The following is a 24,552-nucleotide window of genomic DNA, read 5'->3' on the forward strand; positions in this document are numbered from 1 at the left end:
TGTGTCAGTTCACTGCCTGTGAGCGAACCTCTGGGAACAACCACCTTAAAGGGGTTGTTCACCAAAATCTTGAATTTATTTTATTTTTTTCAAATCAACTGGTTCCAGAAAGTGGCAGAGATTTGTAATATACTTCTATTTAAAAAATCTCAAGTCTTCTCATACTTATCAGATGCTTTATGTCCTGCCAGAAGTATTTTTTCCAGCCTGGAGAGTCTGTGGGGATTTGCTGCTGCTCTGGACAGTTCCTGACATGGACAGAGGTGGCAGCAGAGAGCACCACTTCCTGCAGGACATACAGCAGCTGATAAGTCCTGGAAGACTGGAGATTTTTAAATAGAAGTAAATTACAAAGCTGTATAACTTTCTGACACCAGTTGAATTGGAAGAAAAAAAAGTTGAACAATCCCTTTAAACATGTGACTTTTATTTTGGAGTACAGAATCTTTTTTTTAGGTATTTCTAGAGACGTATAATAAGAAATGTTCCGCCAGTCGTATATTCTCCTTATTTCCTCGTCTATTTCAGGTTAGGACGGAAGGAGATCAGATGAATAAGAATCTTCAGATCTGTCAGCGAGAGAGAGAGGAATTACTGGAGAAGTGCAGGAATCTGGAGGGCGAGCTGGAGGCCGCTGGGGAGCGTCTAAGGTGCCGCACTGCGTTCCAGATCCTGGCGGATTGTTACCACAAGTTCTTAGATCTTCTCATTGTGATTTTTGCTTTTTCCGCTTTAGAAACATTAAGTCTGAAACAACAGAAGAGAAGGAGAAGCAGAAGAGCGTGGAGATGAAGAACCTGGAGCTGATCTCTCTCCTGACTCAGACCAATCACAGGGTCCTCAGACTGGAGAACGATCTGGAACATAAAGAGAAGGCGCTGAAAGACCACACGGATCTGCTGCAGGAAAACAAGGAGCTTAAAGAACGTCTGATGGACATGGTGAAGTCAGAGGTCATCGAGCCCAAGTCACACTTACAGGTCAGAATATAGGTCACCACCCTCCTGTATCTAGTACTAAGCCACCAGTAGGTCTTTATATAGTCGGGGCTCAGGGGCAGACAGGGAAAAAGTGCTGCTTACGGGGGTGGAGGGAGTGCTGCTCACGGGGGTGGGCGGGTGCAGGGAGTGCTGCTCACGGGTGTAGGCGGGTGCAGGGAGTGCTGCTCACGGGGGTGGAGGGAGTGCTGCTCACGGGGGTGGAGGGAGTGCTGCTCACGGGGGTGGAGGGAGTGCTGCTCACGGGGGTGGAGGGAGTGCTGCTCACGTGTGTAGGCGGGTGCAGGGAGTGCTGCTCACGGGGGTGGAGGGAGTGCTGCTCACGGGGGTGGAGGGAGTGCTGCTCACGGGGGTGGAGGGAGTGCTGCTCACGGGGGTGGGCGGGTGCAGGGAGTGCTGCTCACGGGTGTAGGCGGGTGCAGGGAGTGCTGCTCACGGGGGTGGAGGGAGTGCTGCTCACGGGGGTGGAGGGAGTGCTGCTCACGGGGGTGGAGGGAGTGCTGCTCACGGGGGTGGAGGGAGTGCTGCTCACGGGGGTGGAGGGAGTGCTGCTCAAGGGGGTGGAGGGAGTGCTGCTCACGGGGGTGGAGGGAGTGCTGCTCACGGGGGTGGAGGGAGTGCTGCTCACGGGGGTGGAGGGAGTGCTGCTCACGGGGGTTGGCGGGTGCAGGGAGTGCTGCTCACGGGGGTGGGCGGGTGCAGGGAGTGCTGCTCACGGGCGTAGGCGGGTGCAGGGAGTGCTGCTCACGGGGGTGGGCGGGTGCAGGGAGTGCTGCTCACGGGCGTAGGCGGGTGCAGGGAGTGCTGCTCACGGGGGTGGGCGGGTGCAGGGAGTGCTGCTCACGGGGGTTGGCGGGTGCAGGGAATGCTGCTCACGGGAGTGGGCGGGTGCAGGGAGTGCTGCTCACGGGGGTGGAGGGAGTGCTGCTCACGGGGGTGGAGGGAGTGCTGCTCACGGGGGTGGAGGGAGTGCTGCTCACGGGGGTGGAGGGAGTGCTGCTCACGGGGGTGGAGGGAGTGCTGCTCACGGGGGTGGAGGGAGTGCTGCTCACAGGGGTTGGCGGGTGCAGGGAGTGCTGCTCACAGGGGTGGGCGGGTGCAGGGAGTGCTGCTCACGGGCGTAGGCGGGTGCAGGGAGTGCTGCTCACGGGAGTGGGCGGGTGCAGGGAGTGCTGCTCACGGGGGTGGGCGGGTGCAGGGAGTGCTGCTCACGGGCGTGGGCGGGTGCAGGGAGTGCTGCTCACGGGGGTGGGCGGGTGCAGGGAGTGCTGCTCACGGGGGTTGGCGGGTGCAGGGAATGCTGCTCACGGGAGTGGGCGGGTGCAGGGAGTGCTGCTCACGGGGGTGGAGGGAGTGCTGCTCACGGGGGTGGAGGGAGTGCTGCTCACGGGGGTGGAGGGAGTGCTGCTCACAGGGGTTGGCGGGTGCAGGGAGTGCTGCTCACGGGGGTGGGCGGGTGCAGGGAGTGCTGCTCACGGGAGTAGGCGGGTGCAGGGAGTGCTGCTCACGGGGGTTGGCGGGTGCAGGGAATGCTGCTCACGGGAGTGGGCGGGTGCAGGGAGTGCTGCTCACGGGAGTGGGCGGTGAGAGACTTCTGCTTGGGGGTGAAAGGAGAGTGCTGCTTGGGAGAGGGCATGCTGCTTTGGGGTGGGTGGGGAGAGTGCTGCTCAGGGGGCAGAGGGTTCGTTAGGATGTATTTTAGAAGAGTAAAAATAAACCTTATGTCTCCCCTCCCTAATGAAGAAATGAACAATGTTGTTCTGAAAATGTATAAATGTCTCATTACAGAAAAACTTCTCACATCGGGAACATCTCATTAAAAACCTGTGGGAAGATGATGAGTCCAGTGCTGAGGACGGCGGATCCATCATCATAGAACTGAGGTCCGTATATACACGTGAATGCGTTTTATTGTGGCGGAATTATTCAGAGCGTACAGATGTGTGTGTACATTGTGTGTGTGTATATATAATATATATATTACGTGTGTGTTTTATATTGCTATTTTAGGGCACAGTTATCAAAGATAGAAGCTGAAAATCAAGAACTTCAAGCTAAACTTCTTAGTGTGAACAGCAGTCACCCGCTGGACACTGAACCAGTGAGGTTATCCTTACAGCAGTCAGGTCAGTGAGGGTTTCATGGGGGACAGCGCCACACTTGTTCCTGGCACAGTCTTGTTTGGCAGCTCTGCTGCTCAGATTCTTATAGTAAAATCTTTCACAAATGGTGCTTTTTTTTTTTTTAACCTTTTGATTGTACTGTAGTAACCCTGTGTGAGGTATTATGTACTGAATTAATGGAGTAAGCAGTGAGGGCACCCAAAGATGTCATAATAAAGGGGTTCTCTAACTATTACATCACCGACATAAGCTACTAATGTGGTGGGTAGATTGCAGAATTTTCAGTAGCCCTCGGTTGAACACTTTATGACGGTTATCGTTAACAAATACACCATACACATGCATGATTGGCTCAACTAAGTATTCACGTTTTCTCAACGGTACGTATGACAGACACTTATGCGTCTTCTGAACAGTCAGACGTGTTGAAATTCAACATAACCGACTCTTCTCTCCCCCGACATCCCCCCCCCCCCCCCCCCCGATTGACCACTAAACTGTCAAGTGAAGTCATAACTACATAACCTCTAGCTCTGGTCAGGGGTGCTTGCAGTTAAAGGGACATTTGCAAAACCCAGGAGACCAGCAGGGCCACCCAGTGCTGCAAATGATGACTGCTCAGGGGGCCCAGTGTATTGCAGGAGCAGGCCATGGGGCCCCCTGATGCGGCGGGCCCCATAGCAGCCGCTATGGCTGCTATAGTGTAGTTACGCCCCTGCCAGGAACTGTAATGGGAGATTCTAGCTTCCCCTGTGAAGAACTTTACTGGTACAGTCCATGCAGCTTCATCATACTGGAGCCTCTGCTGGCTGAGATAGTGACCCCTATGAGAACACAGAAACTCCTGTCATTTCCAGGGGGTCACCATGAGATCACATGACCCAGCTGAAGCAAAACTTTTCAAGTTTGTTTACTTTTGTAGATACAACTAAATGAGGTACAATGATATGTACAATGGATAATTGTGTCCACACGCTGCCGGCAGAGCTGTGACCTGGACCAGAGTGCAGTCACCCCCTCCTTTTTGGTGAAACTATTATATTATACAGATTCTGAGCAGTTTTCCCCAGCGATGCTCATCCTTGTCTCCTGATTATTTTCATGGCTTTATATTATTATTAGTTTTTTGGATTTACCTTGTAGAAGCAGAGAAGCGTCAGCATCTGGAGTCGGTGAGCCGGCAGCTGCAGGAGGAGAACGATAGACTCACCGACGCCGTGAAGGAACTGAAGCGGAAACTCAGCAAAGCCCAAACCGAGACGGCCAACACCAAGCTCTCCATGGCTCAGAGGACCAGTCAGTTCCAGCTCATCCAGGAGGAGTTACTGGAGAAAGCATCAAAGACAACCAAGCTGGAGCAGGAGGTGCGTGACCGAGGCGCGAGGAGCCGCTGTAACACTATCTCTCTATAGGAGATGGCGGGCCCCTCCTGTCATCACCTTCTGTTCTGCTTTTATACATATGTTACATATTCTCTATTTGTTTTGTCTATTAAAGGGATTATCCAGCGTTAGAAAAACATGGCTAATTTCTGCCAGAGAAAGCACCACTCTTGTCTCCAGGTCAGGTGCGGTTCACAATTAAGCTCCATTCACTTCAATGGAACTGAGTTTCAAAACCTGCCCCCAAACTGTAGACAAGAGAGGTGCTGTCTCTGGAAGAAAGTGGCCGTGTTTTTCTGATGCTGGAGAACCCCTTACAGATGTTACAGAGGATCCCTGTGTATACGGTATATACTGTCAGATCTATACAGATGTTACAGAGGATCCCTGTGTATACGGTGTATACTGTCAGATCTATACAGATGTTAGAGGATCCCTGTGTATACGGTGTATACTGTCAGATAGTATACACAGGGATCCTCTAACATCTGTATATATCTGACAGTATACACAGGGATTCCCTGTAACATCTGTATATATCTGACAGCATTCACCATATACACAGTGATCCTCTAACATCTGTATATATCTGACAGTATACACCATATACACAGGGATCCTCTGTAACATCTGTATATATCTGACAGTATACACAGGGGTCCTCTAACATCTGTATATATCTGACAGTATACAGCGTATACACAGGGATCCTCTAACATCTGTATATATCTGACAGTATACACAGGGATTCCCTGTAACATCTGTATATATCTGACAGCATTCACCATATACACAGTGATCCTCTGTAACATCTGTATATATCTGACAGTATACACCATATACACAGGGATCCTCTGTAACATCTGTATATATCTGACAGTATACACAGGGGTCCTCTAACATCTGTATATATCTGACAGTATACAGCGTATACACAGGGATCCTCTAACATCTGAATATATATGACAGTATACACAGGGATCCTCTAACATCTGTATATATATCTGACAGTATACACCATATACACAGTGATCCTCTGTAACATCTGTATATATCTGACAGTATACACAGGGATCCTCTAACATCTGTATATATCTGACAGTATACACCGTATACACAGGGATCCTCTGTAACATCTGTATATGTCAGATATATACAGATGTTACAGAGGATCCCTGTGTATACGGTGTATACTGTCAGATATATACAGATGTTAGAGGATCCCTGTGTATACTGTCATATATATTCAGATGTTAGAGGATCCCTGTGTATACGGTGTATACTGTCAGATATATACAGATGTTAGAGGACCCCTGTGTATACTGTCAGATATATACAGATGTTACAGAGGATCTCTGTGTATATGGTGTATACTGTCAGATATATACAGATGTTACAGAGGATCACTGTGTATATGGTGAATGCTGTCAGATATATACAGATGTTACAGGGAATCCCTGTGTATACTGTGTATACTGTCAGATATATACAGATGTTACAGGGAATCCCTGTGTATACTGTGTATACTGTCAGATATATACAGATGTTACAGGGAATCCCTGTGTATACTGTCAGATATATACAGATGTTAGAGGATCCCTGTGTATATGGTGCATACTGTCATATATATACAGATGTTACAGAGGATCACTGTGTATATGGTGTATACTGTCAGATATATACAGATGTTAGAGGATCCCTGTGTATACTGTCAGATATATACAGATGTTACAGAGGATCACTGTGTATATGGTGTATACTGTCAGATATATACAGATGTTAGAGGATCCCTGTGTATACTGTGCGATTCTTACGCTGAGTTTATTGGCAGATGACAAAGAAATCCCTGAAGATCTCATCACTCCAGAAGTTACTGGAAGAGAAGTCTGAGGCGTATGCAGTCGCTGCCGCCAGGAACGCCCGGCTGGAGGAGGAGCTAAAGGTAGCTGGTCATATAGAATAAGGTCAGAGGGGGATGACATGGCTGACATCACTATTAAATTAATCCTGTGATCCTGTCTGTCCACTCAGCTGGTGGCACTGCTGGATAGATAGCAATAAAAGTATTCAGAATATACCATTTTTGCCCTTGTCTGTGTTTTTATTTTAATGAAAAATTTTTTTTTTAAATGTAAGTAGTGTCAAAGAGGCGGAGCCTATTGTTCCCCAAGCCCTATCACTGCTGCACCTCACTGTATGCCTGCCCCTCGCATAATCAGCAACATCAGCTGTAGCGGTGCTAGTAGGACTTGGGGAACAATAGACTCCGCCTCTGTGACACCAGTTACATAAAAAATCAATTTGTTGTTTTTAAAAAAAAGAAAGAACACAGATACAAGCAACAAAGGTATATTCTGGATGCTTCTATAGATATCTTTCTAGCGGTTCCGCCAGCTTGTGACCTTCTAACATTCATCTTTGGATAACTCCAGTCTGCACATTTTATTAGTATTATTAATCCTATATATAGTTATCCTTTCATTGATTGATTGATTTCTGGCTTTTCCAGGCTTTTAAAGCTCAGATCTGTCACTTGGAGGAAAACATTAGTAAAGAACATGAAGAAGTTCTTTTGGCGTTTGAGAAATCAAAAAACCTGCATTATGAGCAACACAATGAGCTCCTGAGACAGGCCGAACAGGTAAGACAGAGCAGAGTGTATAAAGGGTTATTCCCACCTTCACTTTTTACCTTGCACCTGGCTTGATGATTGCTCCACTTCCTGGTTTCCTTGGTGGGCGGGCTCCTTCGCTGTGATTGGTCCTCTTCACCAGTAGCACTAGGCATCATGGCTGCTGACCTGTTCTGTGCTGTTCTGTGCTGAGCTCAGCTACACCAACTCTGACAGCTCCATGAAGCCAGGAGCTGTCAGTGTGTTGGATTACAGCAGATTAGGTGGCCGGCAAGGGAGTCTGTAAGTACAGGAGTGAGTGATCAGCCAGGCCACTGCCAATAACAGAGGGGGCCTCCCCACTTAGAGATCCCCTTTATGAGCCAAAATAAGGGGCAGCTGTATGCTTTGAGCAGATGGAAACGTGCTTTTCCGGAACAATTAAACCCGGGAAATGTCTGTCCTGAGGATCTTTTCTGACTGACAGGTCCGGATTGATAATCTGTCAGACCGGGCAAATGCCCAAAGGGCTGCCTCAATCGGCAATTCGGGGGGCTGTCTGGACTGTATATTCTGCATGACTATAAAGCAAGAGCAGAGCAGCCGCGCTGCTTGTAAGTCTTCCGAAGAGGGCCGCTGTCAGACACTGAGGGCCGCGGCTGCTGAGTTTGTCATCATTGTCACACAGCAGAGATGCGCACACGCCGCTGGACGCTGCAGTGCAGCGATGTCCCTGTCGGCCGGAAGAGGAGGAGAGGATAATCTTTTGAATATGTAGTAGTGGCTCTTCCTGCACGTGCGCGTCAAAGACCGTCCTGATTATGCATAAATGAATATGTAAGGATAGGCGTCAGCAAATGAGGCGGGTATGAAGGTGGCAGACTCTCTATAATGGCACATTCTGCCTAGGACTGCCTCTGAACAGTTCTGTATTCTGTACAATAGTCGTCAGTGTGATAATACTTTCCAGTGCACCTATGTATTATCGCTTATATCGCTCTTTGTGTAGTGGCAGCGTACACTTAACCCTAACCATACCATTAGTGTCTGTGGTCCTTTTTTTCCTTCTTGTGATGATGGTGGAGGTCACCTTATGAAATGAGTGGCAAGGGTTGTGACCTAGTAAATCAAGAGTTTGCCACAGCTTGCATTGCGCTCTGCCTTAAAGCGTAACTGTCATTTCCAGGCCCAAATTACACCACCCCAGCCAAACAGTAGATTATGCATAGGTATAATCATACATCCAGTCATTTAGCTGAAATCATTTGGTTTAGTACCTTTTTCATCCCCTGTACATGCTGCAGCTGCCACCTCAGTAACTGTCCTGTATTTCGGCTGGTGGGCGGGATCCTCCTTTGATGATGTCTGCCCTTCCTTTCTGCCTCACGCAGCCTTCCCTCACTACCCATAATCCACCACAAACCAGCCGGGAGCGAGCACAGAGGACAGACCAATCAGAGCACTGCAAGCTCTGACACACCCCCTCCCATTCTCATAGCACAGCCTATGCCGAATACAGTCACACCAGAATAGCTAGAAGATGGTACAGCAGAGAAATAGTGGACATTATGGTTAATATAATAAAATACGTTTGTTATACATACAGCACTTCCACAACACTAATTCTGATTATTGTTTGTCTCCAACTATAGTATCTGCAGCTGTAGCAAGACTAGCACTCCCATCATGCTTTCACTTTCATACCATGATGGGAGTGGTAGTCTTGCTGCAGCTGCAGATGTCCTGCACACTCCTATAGTAATGAAAGAAGGGCAGCAGGACGTACTACTGAAAAGTAATGCCCCCTCCTCCATCCCCCTGCACTGGAATGGTCTGGTCTGCATCAGCTCCTGGTATGGCTCCCTCTCTCCACACAAATCCACACATGTGACAGAGATGAAGATGCAGAAATCTGCAGGGAGAAGCTGCAGCAGCACCACCTCCATCCCTCTGCAGTGACCCCTGCTCTCTCCTGCTGCCGTGTATGCAATCCGTGCATAGGGGAGGGGGAGGGGCTGCACAGCAGAAGAGAAAGTGGAGATGAAGACAAGATGAAGCCTTGCTGGGCTGTCGGCATTCAATCTTCACAAAAGATCTTCCTGCTCTTTGAAGCTGACAGCTCCCTCACATCCCACTGCAGTGACTAGGAGAGGACGGACTGAGAGATAAGAATGTGATGATTACATGCCGGGAGTCCGGACAGCAAGAGAGGAGGGCAGGTCAGTTAACCCCTTTCTTGCTGTCCAGACTCCCGGCATGTAATCATCACATTCGTATCTCTCAGTCCGTCCTCTCCTAGTCACTGCAGTGGGCTGTGAGGGAGCTGTCAGCTTCAAAGAGCAGGAAGATCTTTTGTGAAGATTCTGATTCGGACGGCAGCACCTCTCTCAATGTAGTAAGAGCTATGACACAGCTCCTATGTCCCTGTACAGGCTGGGCATCGGCTTCTACACGGGAGCGCGCACGTAGACTCTGAGGGAGGTGCTCAGAGAGAATCCGTCTTCACAAAGGCAGAAAATGTGAAGACGGATTTTATTGAAAAGCTGTGAAAGATTGTGCAGATAACAAAGGCTAGGGGGGAGGATAAAAGTCAAGATTAATTGGACTAGATGACCAGAAAAGCTGATAAAGTATATTAGTAATTAATTTTAAAACGCTTAATCTATGCAAGTAAAAAAAAAAAAAAAAAACATGACAGTTACACTTTAAGGCCGGTACACAGGCTGATTATTGGCAAGGAGTGTTGCTAAAAATGCTTCTTTGGCTGATATTCCCACTGCGTAAAACACCCTTAACATAGGAACTTCGTCTGATCTTATCTTTTGTGCGGGCAGTAAAATATATTGCTGTCACCCGCACATCTCACTGCGGCCAATAGCAATATATTTCAATGGCCACACAAACAATACAATGATCTTTTGTGTAGCCCGGCTGCTTGGTTAATCGGACCTTGTTAGGGCACTGCGAACGAACCTATGGGGTTATTGTATGTGGGCTGGTAGGGTTTGACTGTCAGGGCTGCTTTTTAGTCCCGATCTGCAGCGTTTGCTGATCATTGATGGTCTGCTTAAAGCGAATGTACTGTTAGAATTAATTAAGCTTGCCACAAAGGGCAGGGGATATTGTCCCACTGGGGGGTGGCAGGCCTGCCCCCAGGGCATAGAGCTGGGCCGGTACATGGCAGCAGAAAATCGCTGAGCGCAGGAATTGGCCCCATGCCGGCACCAATCTGCTACTGTGAAATAAAAGCGATGTACCTAATGATACCTTTGCTTTAAAGGGACAGTGTCACCTTTTTGAATTTTTTTTAATAAAAGGTATTTAGAGAAAATAAGTGTGTTCTATATTTTTTTTTTTTTTTACATGGTGCTTGAGTGTTTTTTAATCAATTTGATGCCTGCACAGGGGGCTGCCATGTTTATAGTGTCTGTGTGTGACGTCATTTCACGACACACACACAGACACTATACGGCACCTCCAGAACATTGGAGTGAACCGACGGAGTCCGTCTGGTTCACTCAAACTGGAGGCTCCGTCACTGTGTACTGCGCATGTGCATAGACATGCGCAGTACACAGCTGAAGTACATGGGGCAGGGTGGTGGGGCCATTTTCGTGAAGCCTCTGGCCAGCAAGACGCACGAGAGGGGAGAGAGAGACCGCACAGTGAGTGTGCTGGAGAACACTGTGCAGCTCTCTCTCCCCCCCCCCCCCCCCAGTGTCGGACTGGCCGCATCCCCCCACTAACCGTTCAGCGCATCGCCGGCGACGCCGCAGGCCAGGCAGGGGTGGTCTGGGTAGGACAGTCTCCCCCCGTACAGTCACCGGGCCGCTGTGAGCTTCGAGCACGGACAGGCTGTAATACACCGTCCCGGAAGCTCACAGCTGCAGCCCCTCGGTGCACTGACTTCTCTCCTGCTCGGTGACGTCATTGTTGCAGAGCAGGAGAGAAGTCCGTGCACAGAGTGGCTGCAGCTGTGAGCTTCCGGGACGGTGTATTACAGCCTGTCCGTGCTCGAAGCTCACAGCGGCCCGGTGACTGTACGGGGGGAGACTGTCCTACCCAGACCACCCCTGCCTGGCCTGCAGCGTCGCCGGCGGTGTGCTGAACGGTTAGTGGGGGAAAGCTCAACGCAGCCCTCTAACTGTACTGGGAAGCCTCTGCCCTGCCTTCTCCTCGTGCCCCCACCACCACCAGTTGCTCCCCCTGTCACCCCAGCCTCTCCCTCCTGTCATCCCAGCCTCCCCTGTCACCCCAGCCTCCCCCTCCCCTGTCACCCCAGCCTCCTCCAGCCTCTCCCTCCTGTCACCCCAGCCTCCCCCTCCCCTGTCACTCCAGCCTCTTTCTCCTGTCATCCCAGCCTCCCCCTCCCCTGTCACCCCAGCCTTCTCCAGCCTCTCTTTCCTGTCACCCCAGCCTCTCCCTCTTGTCACCCCAGCCTCCCCCTCCCCTGTCACCCCAGCCTCTCCCTCCTGTCATCCCAGCCTCCCCTGTCACCCCAGCCTCCCCCTCCCCTGTCACCCCAGCCTCCTCCAGCCTCTTCCTCCTGTCACCCCAGCCTCCCCTCCCCTGTCACCCCAGCCTCCTCCAGCCTCTTTCTCCTGTCATCCCAGCCTCCCCCTCCCCTGTCACCCCAGCCTCCTCCAGCCTCTTCCTCCTGTCACCCCAGCCTCCCCTCCCCTGTCACCCCAGCCTCCTCCAGCCTCTTCCTCCTGTCATCCGAGCCTCCCCCTCCCCTGTCATCCCAGCCTCACCCTCCTGTCACCCCAGCCTCCCCCTTCCCTGTCACCCCAGCCTCCTCCAGCCTCTCCCTCCTGTCACCCCAGCCTCTCCCCCCTGTCACCCCAGCCTCCCCCTCCCCTGTCACCCCAGCCTCCTCCAGCCTCTTCCTCCTGTCACCCCAGCCTCCCCTCCCCTGTCACCCCAGCCTCCTCCAGCCTCTTTCTCCTGTCATCCCAGCCTCCCCCTCCCCTGTCACCCCAGCCTCCTCCAGCCTCTTCCTCCTGTCACCCCAGCCTCCCCTCCCCTGTCACCCCAGCCTCCTCCAGCCTCTTCCTCCTGTCATCCCAGCCTCCCCCTCCCCTGTCATCCCAGCCTCACCCTCCTGTCACCCCAGCCTCCCCCTTCCCTGTCACCCCAGCCTCCTCCAGCCTCTCCCTCCTGTCACCCCAGCCTCTCCCTCCTGTCACCCCAGCCTCTTCCAGCCTCCCCCCGTCACCCCAGCCTCTTCCAGCCTCCCCCGTCACCCCAGCCTCCCCCGTCACCCCAGCCTCTTCCAGCCTCCCCCCCGTCACCCCAGCCCGTCCCTCTTCCAGCGAACAATAGCCTGTACATATACACACATATATATATATATATATATATATATATATATATATATATATATATATATACACACACACACATATAGGCTACGTTCACACAACGTCAATAAACGGCCGCTAAAAAACGGCCATTATTGCTGCAATTTGACCACAATGGCAATGCATTGAAGTCAATGGGAGGACGGACGTCCAATGCACACACTGCATTGAAAAACGGCCGTTTTTCAATGCGGTGTGTGCATTGGACGTCCGTCCTCCCATTGACTTCAATGCATTGCCATTGCAGTCAGTTAAATTGCGGCAAAAACGGCCGTTTTGTGAACCTAGCCATATACACATTAAGGCTATGTTCACACTACGTAAGTTTCCAGCCGTAGCGTGTTCCGTGAATAAGCGGCCGGAGATTTACGTAGTTTGCGTACAATGTAAAGTATACGATCCCGGCTGCACAGTTCACACTACGTAAGAACTTACGCCAGGATCGTATACGGCGGCGTAAAAAATGAACCAGACCATTGTTTCTGGACGGAAATGCTGTAACTTACGCCCGTAGCGTTACATGCGGTCCCGTACGTAGTGGTGATTTCTTCTTTTTTCCACTCTTCTTTTCTGATCCAAAAGGTTCTGTGGGGTGTCCGGGGATTTCCAAGTAAAATACCGCTGTCAGATCACTACGTATGGCGCTCGTGAAGCGTAAGTAGGTAGCCGGCCGCAACTAGCGTAAATCTCCGGCCGGAGTTTAACACGTATATATCCGGCCGTGAAAATATGCGGCCGGATATATACGTAGTGTGAACATGGCCCTAGGCTATGTTCAACAGCATCCGTATCAGATGCAGGAACGTTCTTTATTCACAATTGATTTGGTGGCTGTGCCCGCAAATCAATTAGCCATTCACTCCAGTGCAATGTGCGGCCGTGCTGCACATTGCGCTTTGTGAACAGCTGATGTATCCGGACGCTGTTCAGTGAACAGTGTCCGGAAATAATGTCCAGGAACATTATTCTAACGCCCGTTCTAAAGATCGGGCGTTAGAATTACGCTATGTGAACACAACGGGCGACATTGCATTGACTTCAATGCAATGCCACCCCTGCAGTAAAGAACGGACACTGAGGCAATTGCAATCAGCATCTGTTCTTTACTACAAAATGACGTTATGTGAACATAGCCACATATCTATATATACACACACACATCTCTATCTCCTATCTATCTATCTATCTATCTATCTATCTATCTATCTATCTATCTCCTATCTATCTATCTCCTATCTATCTATCTATCTCCTATCTATCTCCTATCTATCTATCTATCTATCTATCTCCTATCTATCTCCTATCTATCTATCTATCTATCTATCTCCTATCTATCTATCTATCTATCTCCTATCTATCTTTCTATCTATCTATGGCTGCGTGCACACTACGGAAATGCCGCGTATAACCCGCGGCGTATTCCGTCGCTCGTCCCCGCACGCGGCGCGCATTTCCGTCCGTGCCATAGACACTGTTCTGTGCACGGGCGGATTCCGCATTCCGTCAAAAGAATTGACATGTCAATTCTTTTGACGGAATGCAGAATCCGCCCGTGCACAAAACAGTGTCTATGGCACAGGCGAAAATGCGCGCCGCCGCGTGCGGATTTTCCGTAGTGTGCAATTCCGTAGTGTGCACGCACCCTATCTGTGTAATGTGTGACACAGCGGACACCAGAGAACAATACTCTGGTGCCTTTACTCTCCTGTATATGTATACCCTCTACCTGTGTAATGTGTGACATGAGTTGTCTGTATGAGTGTAACAACAATACTATGTGCATTCGGGGGATGGGCGGCTATATGTGGTTCTGCAGCGAGTTGAGGTGTATTAGGAGGTTCTGCAGCAGCTGAGGTGTATTATCGGCTAGGGACATGCTTCTTGTATCTGTACTGCTGTGCAGACAACAACAAAATGGCTCTGCCCAACAGTACACATAATATCACCTTTCTCCTCTTTGTTCTTTTGTGAAAAGAGGGGGGAGGTGATGATGTCACAGCAGCTGAGCAGGGACTGCCTCTTTTTTTCAGCATCCCTATTTCAGGCTGCTTTTACCAGCAGTTTCCTGCTGGAGCTCCCCCTGGTGGCCATCACTTGGAAATATGGAAAATTAGATCGTTAATTTTTCATATTTCCTTACGTGTAAAAAAAATAAAAAACACATATAAATTAACAAAAAAAAATAACAAGTTCACTTTTAACACTTTCAAAAATTTTTTTTACTTGGCGACACATTCCCTTTAAGTGTGTTGTGCCCCCTCCTTCCCCTCAATATCCCAGATGTATCGTGTGTGCGATTCTTTTTAGTAACCAATACCCTTTTATGTCTTTTCTCATTTGCATCCAGTTTATTTTTCACTTACTTCTCATTTTTCCCTTTAAAGCTTAAGTGTCAGCTGGAAATGAAGAACTTGGAGGCGGCTGAACAAGAGTTAACTATCAGTCGGCTGCAGGAAGACGCCGCGGCGAAACAGCTGGAGCTGGAGTCTCTGGATAACATGCTGGCGGACACGAGGAAGGTGCAGTCAATAGTCTTACATTATATGTATATTACAGACAGCTCCTGACTGACAGCTGACTGCCCTGGTGCTGTCAGTGCGCTGCAGCCAGATCCACACTCGGGCCTGTCTGACATCTGAAAGAAACCTGTAGTTATGTGTAAGATACTAAAAGAAGCCTCATACTCACCTTACCCCTAACTCCTCTCGGGTCCTGTCGGTCTCTGTACTTCCTGATACTTCTCAGACAAAAGATGCTGTGTCAGTGTGTAGCCGCTGCAGGAGTGACATAGGAAGTACAGAGAATGGCAGGACACGGGGAGAGTAGTGACACAGGAGGATCAGTGAGGTGAGAACTTGTTAATCCAGAATATCTGAACGTCCCTCGCTGATCAATTCCCAGCAATCCAGAATTAAAGGAATTTGAATGCAGATTGTCTAGATGTAAGAACTCCTTAGAAGTCGTCTTTATATTCACACAGGACCTGGAGCTGCAGAGACGAGAAGCAGCAGAGAGAATGAGAGAACTGGAGAACCAGCTGGAGACTGAAGCCATGAAGGTGAGAGACGGGCGAGATGTCAGGAGATTAGACGTTCGTTAAGGATAGGGTCACACTGTTGTTTTTTAAAGGTCATGGGGGAAAAGTACCTTAAAAAAAAAGCTAATATTTTTGCTACCGATCTCCCCGATTTTAGTGATCCGTTTACTGACTGAGCAGTAATGTGACTAATAGCTGCATCACAGAGCTGCAGTCAGCTGCTGTTAAAATGAATGGGGTTTTTCTTTCTCTTTTTATTTGTGACCTGCAGAATACAATAAAAACATGAAAAAATCCACAGTGTGAACACAGCCTGTATGTACACCGAGCAGTTATCTACCGAATCGGGCAGCTACAGCTCTGTGTAACGGAGTCTGGCAGATCACTCTCACTTACCACCTGCCTCGACCATCTTGTATGGCCCTTAGAAGTGATTTATTATAATGAAAAATTAGAGGGGTATTGCTCCTTGTGTATGGATTCCCTTAACATATACGTCTCTCCATATCACATGCAGGAGTCCGTATACTCATGCAACTCATGCATTGCGTATATGTCGTCTTGTAATATTCGGCTCCATGTGAGGTTCCCATGATCTTTTTTTCCAGTTATTGTGTTTCTTATCTGCAGGTTAAGCAGCTGGAATCGGCCCTGGCGGTGTGTAAGGAAGAGCTGGGCTCCTATCTGCAGCAGCTGGAAGACCACCGAGAACGCTTCCAAAGCCAGAGCAAGAAAAAGTCGGAAGAGGTGAGTATCCGGAAATGTCCCTGCGTAGTAATGTACATGATGATGCCAGGGATGGATGCCGGGCTATCACTTCTTTTATATTCTGTTAATAAACAATTTATTAAGTTAAAACAAAACTGTGTCCAACCGCGCCCCCCCCCTCCGTTTAAAGGGAGAGTAAGGGTCCTATTCCACGGGCCGATGGGGGCCCCATCAACAATGTAAACGAGCGACGATCAGTGCTTGTTTACTGGGCCTATTCTACGGCCCGATAATCGTTTAGCGAGGGCTGCAGGGACATCGTTACCGATGTGCGGGTGGCGACGGATGATTTTAGGTTTGAACCTACATGAATGATCAGCCGATGACACGTTCTCTCTATTCCATGGAGCAATAATTGGCCGAATCGGGCCGATTATCGCTCCGTGGAATAGGCCCCCAAGTCCTTCCTGGTTGCGTCTTTTAAAATGTGCTGGGTGCCCTGGTTAGGTAAATATTGGTTTTAATCTGCAGCATCCGAGTCAGTGTGGTGTGGCCTAGAGTGTCTGTGCCCAAGGCCTATGATGCCTCTCCTTTCTTCCTCCCTCCTCCTCCTCCTCCTCATCATTAGGAACACCCCCAGACAGGATTTCTCCTATTTATCACTTAGGCATGTGCCTTAACAATCCGAAGCGGTACACGTGCTCAGTGTTCAGACAAGCAAAGAATGGGAGTACTCCTGCTCATGGGCGTTCCTAATGATGATGAGGAGGGAGGGGATGAGAAAAGGAGAGGCTTCACAGACACTCAAGGCCAGTGATGAGGGAAACTTTGGCCCTACAGGTGTTGCAAACTACAATTCCCATCATGCTTAGACAGACAAAGCTTAAGTTTGGCTGTCCAGGCATGATGGGAAATGTAGTTTTAGAACAGCTGAAGGACCTGAGTTTGACCCCCCTTTCATAAACCATCCCGATATCCAGGGCTAAATAAGCTTTGGTTTCAATAGGGACATCAGTGACTACCGAACATCTCCTGGTGTCGTTCTCTCTCATAGAAACCAAGTATTGGATGTGGAAAGATCAAAGTAAATATGGATGTGTCTCTGTGACTTCACTATAGGTGTAACTTATACAATATATGCAGAGAATAGTACATGAGCGAGTAAACAAGACAGATATGTCCTTGCACAGATCACATCACTCCTACATGAATACATAAGGCAGTTACTACCATCCTGGACTCGCACAGCTGCATGTGGATTTCCATTTATTTCTGAAATATCAGCTGTATGTGACCACGGACGAGGTCTAATAACCAGGGCTGTGGAGTCGGTAAGCCGCAGCTCCAACTCCGAATCTACAGCCCTGCTAATAACTGGAAATATTCACCTACATGTGGATTTTACCCAGATTTCACCTCTTCTGCTGCATTGGGCGAAATAGGCAAAAAGTAGAAACAAAGGCAACGGATAGAAAAACTGCAGGAAACCTTGCAACGTGCACAGATCATGGAATGTACAAGATGTTATATACTATACTGTACTATACACTATATAGTATACATTATGGGGGACATTAACTATCATTGCACCCCTGGTGTATGCCAGCAGATTTGTTGCACAATGCCTGCCCCAGGTGCAGGTCCGGCGGGCAAGGCCCCTATATACTTATATACTATAAGTGCAGAACACACAGCATATAGGCCACCTGTGATTGCTGATCTGTGCTGGGCTGAGCTCTGTGTCTTATACCTGTATACAAGTAATGTAAATACATTTTCATTTTACCATCCAGGTTCAGTGTTTACAGAAGGAAATGAAGTTAAGAACCCAAAACCTTCAGGAAACCACGGAGGAGAATGTGCGTCTCCAGCAGACCCTCCAGCAGCAGCAGCAGATGTTACAGCAGGCGACGGCCAGGATCGGGGATCTGGAAGACATGCAGAGCGAGCTAGAGAAACAGGTAGAGCCTTTATATATCATTATCTGGTGTTTGGTAACTTAAAGGGGTTGTTCAACCAATCTCTACTTCTATGTAAAAAATCTCTTGTCTCCCAGTACTTATCAGCTGCTGTATGTCCTGCAGGAAGTGGTGTATTCTCTCCAGTCTGACACAGTGCTCTCTGCTGCCACCTCTGTCCATGTCAGGAACTGTCCAGAGCAGGAGAGGTTTTCTATAGGGATTTGCTGCTTCTCTGGACAGTTCCTGACATGGACAGAGGTGGCAGCAGAGAGCATTGTGTCAGACTGGAGAGAATACACCACTTCCTGCAGGACATACAGCAGCTGATAAGTACTGGAAGACTGGAGATTTTTTTTAATAGAAGTAAATTACAAATCTGTATAACTTTCTGGGCCTTTTTTTGTTTTTGTGAACTACCCCTTCTTACATCATTACTGTTACACAAGATGGTTTCCTGCAGATTCCACATCAGCGTCCGGTTCCAGTGTCAGCTGTGTGGATAAGAATCAGACAATCTCACACACAGGGCACAGAACCTTTACAAGGAGAAAATTCCATTATAAAATAACAAGCTACAAATCGCTGTAGTTCCGGTTGTTTTGCAGATATTTCTAGATTTTCCACCTGCTTTTTAGGGTGAGGAAAAAAAATCTGCCACAAATTCCAATGAGGATAATGTTGCAGAATACCTGCAAACCCAGCAAAAAAATTGTGGATTATTACTATTATTTTTTCTTTGTTACGTTATTTTGTTTTTTGTTTTTCCCCACAATATTTTATACATAAATATATAAAGTTTCAATAAAAAATAGCAGTAGCAACACAGATTGTCCGAATAGTATAAATATATAAACAATTTGACATTGTTACATTGTGATGCAGTATCACGAGTATCTGTACCCCATCAATCAGGTGTCACCAATCTCAGGACCTCCAGCTGTTACAAAACTACAACTCCCATCATGCCTGGACAGCCAAAGCTTTAGCTCTTTAGTTTTGTAACAGCTGGTGGGCCTGAGCTTGGTGACACCTGTGCTATAGATGCTCTGTGGGGAGCAGATCTCTTGCACAGCAGTAATGTGTATTCACCTGGACATGTCACCCAGAGCCTCGCTCCATCTGTTACTATATACAGAGGTGACCATACACCGACGCCATGTACAGCAGACAGCAGGCACTCCTGCTTCACACAACAACCTCCCCCCCCCCGTATTACATAAGCCACTAATAAAATATCGTTAAAAAAAAAAAAACAACCTCCCCCCACTGTCCAATCCAGTATATAGAGAGGTCACAGCATAGCCAGAAGGTCACGGATAAAACAAGAAGTAGTTCATTACACCAGATAGAACGTAGATGCTTGATAATGGCGGTTATACCCACCGAGACGTCGTATCTGGAGATGGTGGAATAGACAAGTCTTGTTTTATCCATGACCTTCTGGCTACACTGTGACCTCCTCTGTATATTGCACACATATGATTGATACAAAACTCACAAACTGCTCTGTAATAATTCACATGAAACCTCATCTATGTCAGGGGTAGGGAACCATGATCAGAGATGGGGAACCTCCAAGTGGTGCAAAACTACAATCCCCATCATGCCTGGACAGCTGAAGCTTTAGCTTTATGTAGTTTTGCAACAGCTGGAGGCCCCAGGTTCCCCATCCCTGATATAAGGCTTCATCTGTTGGGAGTAATTAATGGTGCGTTTACACAGACAGATTTATCTGACAGATCTTGGAAGCCAAAACCAGGAACAGACTATAAACAGAGAACAGGTTATAAAGAAAACACTGAGATTTCTCCTCTTTTCTAATCCATTCCCTGGTTTGGCTTAAAAAATCTGTCAGATAAATCTGTCTGTGTAAATGCAGCATTAGGGTTGTCTGGATTTTTTGGGATATTATTATTATTATTATTATTATTATTATTATTATTATTATTATTATGGACCATTAAACCTTCTATTTTACGGTAGATCTCAAAATTAGAATTTGATCTTGAGAAGCAGCGGTCGTCTTCTCGAGTGGATCTGGCAGCGGCGGAGGAGAAGCTTCAGGTGGCCAACAAGGAGCTGTCCTGTAAGGCTCAGCAGGTTCATGAGTTAAGCGACGCAGTGAGGTAAGTGCGTGGGGTGGGGGCTCCTGCTGGGGTTTGGGGGAGGGGTGACTCTCCTTTCATTCCAAATGACACAAAATGAAAATGAAAGGAGGTAATTAGAGCTGAGCGAACCGGGTTCCGGTTCCAGTCCATCCGAACCCGAACTTTCGGCATTTGATTAGCAGTGGCTGCTGAAGTTGGATAAAGCTCTAAGGTTGTCTGGAAAACATGGATACAGCCAATGACTATATCCATGATTTCCACATAGCCTTAGGGCTTTATCCAACTTCAGCAGCCACCGCTAATCAAATGCCGAAAGTTCGGGTTCGGATGGACTCCAGCTGCTCCAGGGTCGCTCATCTCTAGAGGTAAATGAAGGAAATGTGTAAAGCAATGTTCAGTATAAGTGGCCTCTGATATCAGGATTGGGATGTTGCTTTCTCTTAGTATTTGTGGTGTTTTGCGGAGGTTTCACTGTACGTTGTTGTTGTTGTTGTTGTTCTAGTCGTCTGGATGCTGATCTGGACCTGTGCAGAGAGAAGCTGAGCCAGGCAGAGGAGCGGCTGATGGCCGCCGCCACCGACAGGGAATCCAAGAGCGACAAACTGAGTCAGATAGAGCTGATGTTACAGAGGACACAAGCAGATCTGAGCGATAGAAGCCAGCTGGGTAAGACCTGCATATACCCACAGATTAATAAAGCCATATAATGTAATAGAGAAGCTGGATTATACAGAAAGAGTAATGCCCGGACATGTTATTGTGGGCTACAGCCTAATTCTATCCATAGGCTACCATAGAGATCCTGTCTCCTGCAGTGAGTCAGGAAGTGAAGAGCTTAGCTGGGCGCTTCTCCCGGATCTGTATAATGATCAGTGGGGATCTGAACACCCAGACCTCAGATGATCAACACTTTTAACATGTCCGTGTGACATATCAGAAGTTTTTTTTTTTTTAAAGGGACAGGGACACATCAGTAATCCACTGATCTCCTACATATCATAAAACTCTTGGATGTCGGCGTGGGAACCAGTGTGTATATAGATGTATACTGCTCCATGTGAGCCCGGTGGTGGAATAGAAAGAAGCAGCTAAGCTTCGCAGCTTTATTAGTGTATTCGCACCGCCGGCCATGTAGGGAGCTCGCAGAGGCTTCTCACAAAGTCCCGAGGATCTGTGATGGTTCTCTGTACAGGAGGAGGTGGGAATAATGGTGATGTTACTGGTTAGGAGCTGATATCACTGGTTATGGTTACTGGTAATGAGTGGCTCCTGATATCACTGGTGACTGTTAGTGGTGATGTTACTGGTTATGAGCAGTTCCTGATATCGGCCATTTTGTGTCTTATTTTAGTGACATTGCTGCAGGAGAGAGTCACTATCGCTGAGAATGATCTGATGAGGAAAGCGGAGATGGAGCAGGAATTACAGCGGGTGTGTACGGAGCTGCAGAATAACATCAGGCTCATCCAGGAACTACAGGAGACGCTGACAAAGACTCATCTGTCTGTGGAGGAGAAGGAGACTGTAATACAGACCCTGAGAGAGGAGCTAAGGTGGGATCCAAACCAGCTGTATACAGGGCGCAAACCTGACTGTGCCATCCCTCCTGTATGGGAGTTACTTATATACCCCCATATTGTGTGTAACATACAGAACGTTATAGAGGAGATGGGGCCGCAGCTACTGAATTGTCACAATTATATCAAATCCTTCTGTCATTGTGGGACACAACACCATGGGTATATACTCTCATATAGGGTATAGGGGATATACTCTCCTATAGGGTATAAACTCTCATATAAGGTATAGGGGATATACTTTTGTATAGGGTATATACTCTCATATAAGGTATAGGGGATATACTTTTGTATAGGGTATATACTCTTATGTAGGGTATAAGGGATATACTCTTGTGTAGGGGATATACTCTCATATAGGGTATAAGAGAGATACTCTCCTATAGGGTATAAGAGATATACTCATATATAGGGTATATACTCTCATATAGGGTATAGGGGATATACTCTTGTATAGGGTATATACTCTCATGTAGGGTATAGGGGATATACTCTTGTATAGGGTATATACTCTCATGTAGGGTATAGGGGATACACTCTTTAACCATAAGGCCTCCTATGCTGGCCCTCCCCGGCCTCCTCCCTGGGGTTGTCACTTAGGGTCCTATTACACTAAGCGATTACCTTCCGTTTTGGCCAATAATCATTTGGTGTAATCGTTCATGCAGAAAGGTAACAATCAGCTGACATGCACGTCTAATCGTGGACTTTCTGCAAGAGCCAAAATCCCGATAACGAGAGCAACGGTCTGCTGGCTAATGCTCCGTGTTATAGGAGCGCTGGCAGCAGACCGCCCTTATCTTCTATGGGCTCCTCCCTGTTCCTACACTCGGCCGTCCGCTTTCAGGCTGCTGCTTTTGAACTCCGCTTCGGGGGCCTGGAAAAGCTGGAGGAAGTCCTGGTTGTCTTCCCTGTGAGAAAAGGTCTGGAAAGTATCAAAACCTCTAAGGGGTCATAATATGGCGGCTGATGTCTGGGGTCATTCTGGGTCTCTTCACCAGCCCAATAGAGCAGCAGCTTATAGAGACCAAACCATACAGACCTGGAGCAGGGGAGCGTCCACGAAGGCTGAAAGAGTCCAACATCTTGTCTGCGGAGTCGCTGTATGGAGTATTCCTGGAGAGGACATGATGGAAATTTGTTGCATCTCTTGCACGTTGTGCTGGAGCCGCCTTACTGTCAGGATCGCGAGCGTCCCAGAGGTCGGACCCTCCATATAGATGATATATAATAACCGCAGATGGTAGAGAACCATATTTAGCTTTTCCGCTGTCCTCTTTATCGTCGTCCATTGGGGTTTATAGCGGCTAAGCGGCCATCTTTCTTCTGTTTCTGTATTGCAGAACATGTAAGGCCGAGATGGAAGAGAAGGACCATGAGCTGCTTGACCTGGACCAGGCCCTAAAGGACCGAAACTGGGAGCTGAGACAGCGAGCAGCACAAGTAAGTATCAGATAATACCACAAGTAATAATGCGAGTATTGGATAACACCACTAGTATCGGCTAATGCCGCAGGTAACAACGCTAGTATCAGATAACACCGCTATGTACGTCTCATCATCATCTCATAGAAATCTATGGTGACCTGAGAGATGGGACTAGTGACCCCACACAGCACCCATCACCATCATGTACTATTACTCCGGCAGCAGGGTGTGATATAGCAGGAGTATACAGGTGATGGGACGTATTCCTCCTCTATACACCATTGTATTCCGCATGTATACACCATTGTACTCCTCCTGTATACACCATTGTGTTCCTCCGGTATACACCATTGTACTCCTCCTGTATACACCATTGTGTTCCCCCTGTATACACCATTGTGTTCCCCCTGTATACACCATTGTGTTCCCCCTGTATACACCATTGTGTTCCCCCTGTATACACCATTGTGTTCCCCCTGTATACACCATTGTGTTCCCCCTGTATACACCATTGTGTTCCCCCTGTATAAACCATTGTGTTCCTCATGCATACACCATTGTGTTCCGCATGTATACACCATTGTGTTCCGCATGTATAAACCATTGTGTTCCCCCTGTATAAACCATTGTGTTCCCCCTGTATAAACCATTGTGTTCCTCATGCATACACCATTGTGTTCCGCATGTATACACCATTGTGTTCCGCATGTATACACCATTGTGTTCCGCATGTATACACCATTCAGCATCTCCTCTCACCACTTTCCTCACTTTTGCAGCTGACGCAGTTGGACATGAGTATTCGGGAACATAAGGAGGAGCTGCAGCAGAAGATCATTCAGCTGGAAAGTTCCTTGAAGAAATCTGAACTGGAAACCAAAGATCACATGACACAGGTGAGCACTCCCCTCATCACTTCAGTGCCTGGCCCCGCCTCTATGACCCTTCACAGCAGCAGTAAGAAACCTATTCTAGGTGATTGCAGCCTGGGAAGAATACAATGAGGGTTTGGATAGTCTGATCGCTTACTATGGGGCCGTGGGAGCAGTCTGGGACAGGTTTACTAGCTGACAGTTCCCTGTGATCTGTCGGATTGAGCACCAAGTCGGGGAATGAAGCGCTCTGCTCTGTGCCTCTTCCTGTATTTAGAGATTGGTGGGGATCTTCTCATGGAGTGGATTTCTTGCTTGTGTCATTGGGAGACACCGCAGACTGTGAGTATTTACAACTCTATGGTCCTCCAGGACACTGGCCCC

General features: G+C 48.1%; 1 protein-coding gene and 1 long non-coding RNA gene across 6 annotated transcripts in view; one reads left to right on the plus strand and one right to left on the minus strand.

Moving 5' to 3' along the window:
- Positions 1 to 24,552, plus strand: part of CCDC18 (coiled-coil domain containing 18) — a 47,579-nt gene that overhangs the window by 11,319 nt on the left and 11,708 nt on the right. For all 4 annotated transcript variants that reach the window (XM_069967696.1, XM_069967694.1, XM_069967697.1 and 1 more), the window contains 16 exons: positions 529 to 650; positions 737 to 980; positions 2,787 to 2,881; positions 3,009 to 3,124; positions 4,265 to 4,485; positions 6,335 to 6,445; positions 7,013 to 7,144; positions 14,862 to 14,996; positions 15,458 to 15,535; positions 16,145 to 16,261; positions 18,016 to 18,183; positions 20,167 to 20,309; positions 20,794 to 20,957; positions 21,643 to 21,844; positions 23,212 to 23,311; positions 24,076 to 24,192. In XM_069967696.1, the coding sequence (XP_069823797.1) occupies positions 529 to 650; positions 737 to 980; positions 2,787 to 2,881; positions 3,009 to 3,124; positions 4,265 to 4,485; positions 6,335 to 6,445; positions 7,013 to 7,144; positions 14,862 to 14,996; positions 15,458 to 15,535; positions 16,145 to 16,261; positions 18,016 to 18,183; positions 20,167 to 20,309; positions 20,794 to 20,957; positions 21,643 to 21,844; positions 23,212 to 23,311; positions 24,076 to 24,192 (2,265 nt within the window). The remainder of the gene's footprint in view (positions 1 to 528; positions 651 to 736; positions 981 to 2,786; positions 2,882 to 3,008; positions 3,125 to 4,264; positions 4,486 to 6,334; positions 6,446 to 7,012; positions 7,145 to 14,861; positions 14,997 to 15,457; positions 15,536 to 16,144; positions 16,262 to 18,015; positions 18,184 to 20,166; positions 20,310 to 20,793; positions 20,958 to 21,642; positions 21,845 to 23,211; positions 23,312 to 24,075; positions 24,193 to 24,552) is intronic.
- LOC138789108 (uncharacterized) lies at positions 411 to 7,408 on the minus strand. 2 transcript variants are annotated; one of them, XR_011362700.1, is made up of 3 exons: positions 7,195 to 7,408; positions 4,258 to 4,446; positions 411 to 857 (listed from the first exon to the last, which is right to left on the minus strand). It is a non-coding gene; the product is annotated as an uncharacterized lncRNA (long non-coding RNA). The 2 variants fall into 2 exon arrangements; XR_011362701.1 differs by having other exon boundaries at positions 7,182 to 7,408.

Source organism: Dendropsophus ebraccatus, chromosome 4, assembly GCF_027789765.1.
Source record: "Dendropsophus ebraccatus isolate aDenEbr1 chromosome 4, aDenEbr1.pat, whole genome shotgun sequence".
Lineage (NCBI taxonomy): Eukaryota > Metazoa > Chordata > Amphibia > Anura > Hylidae > Dendropsophus > Dendropsophus ebraccatus.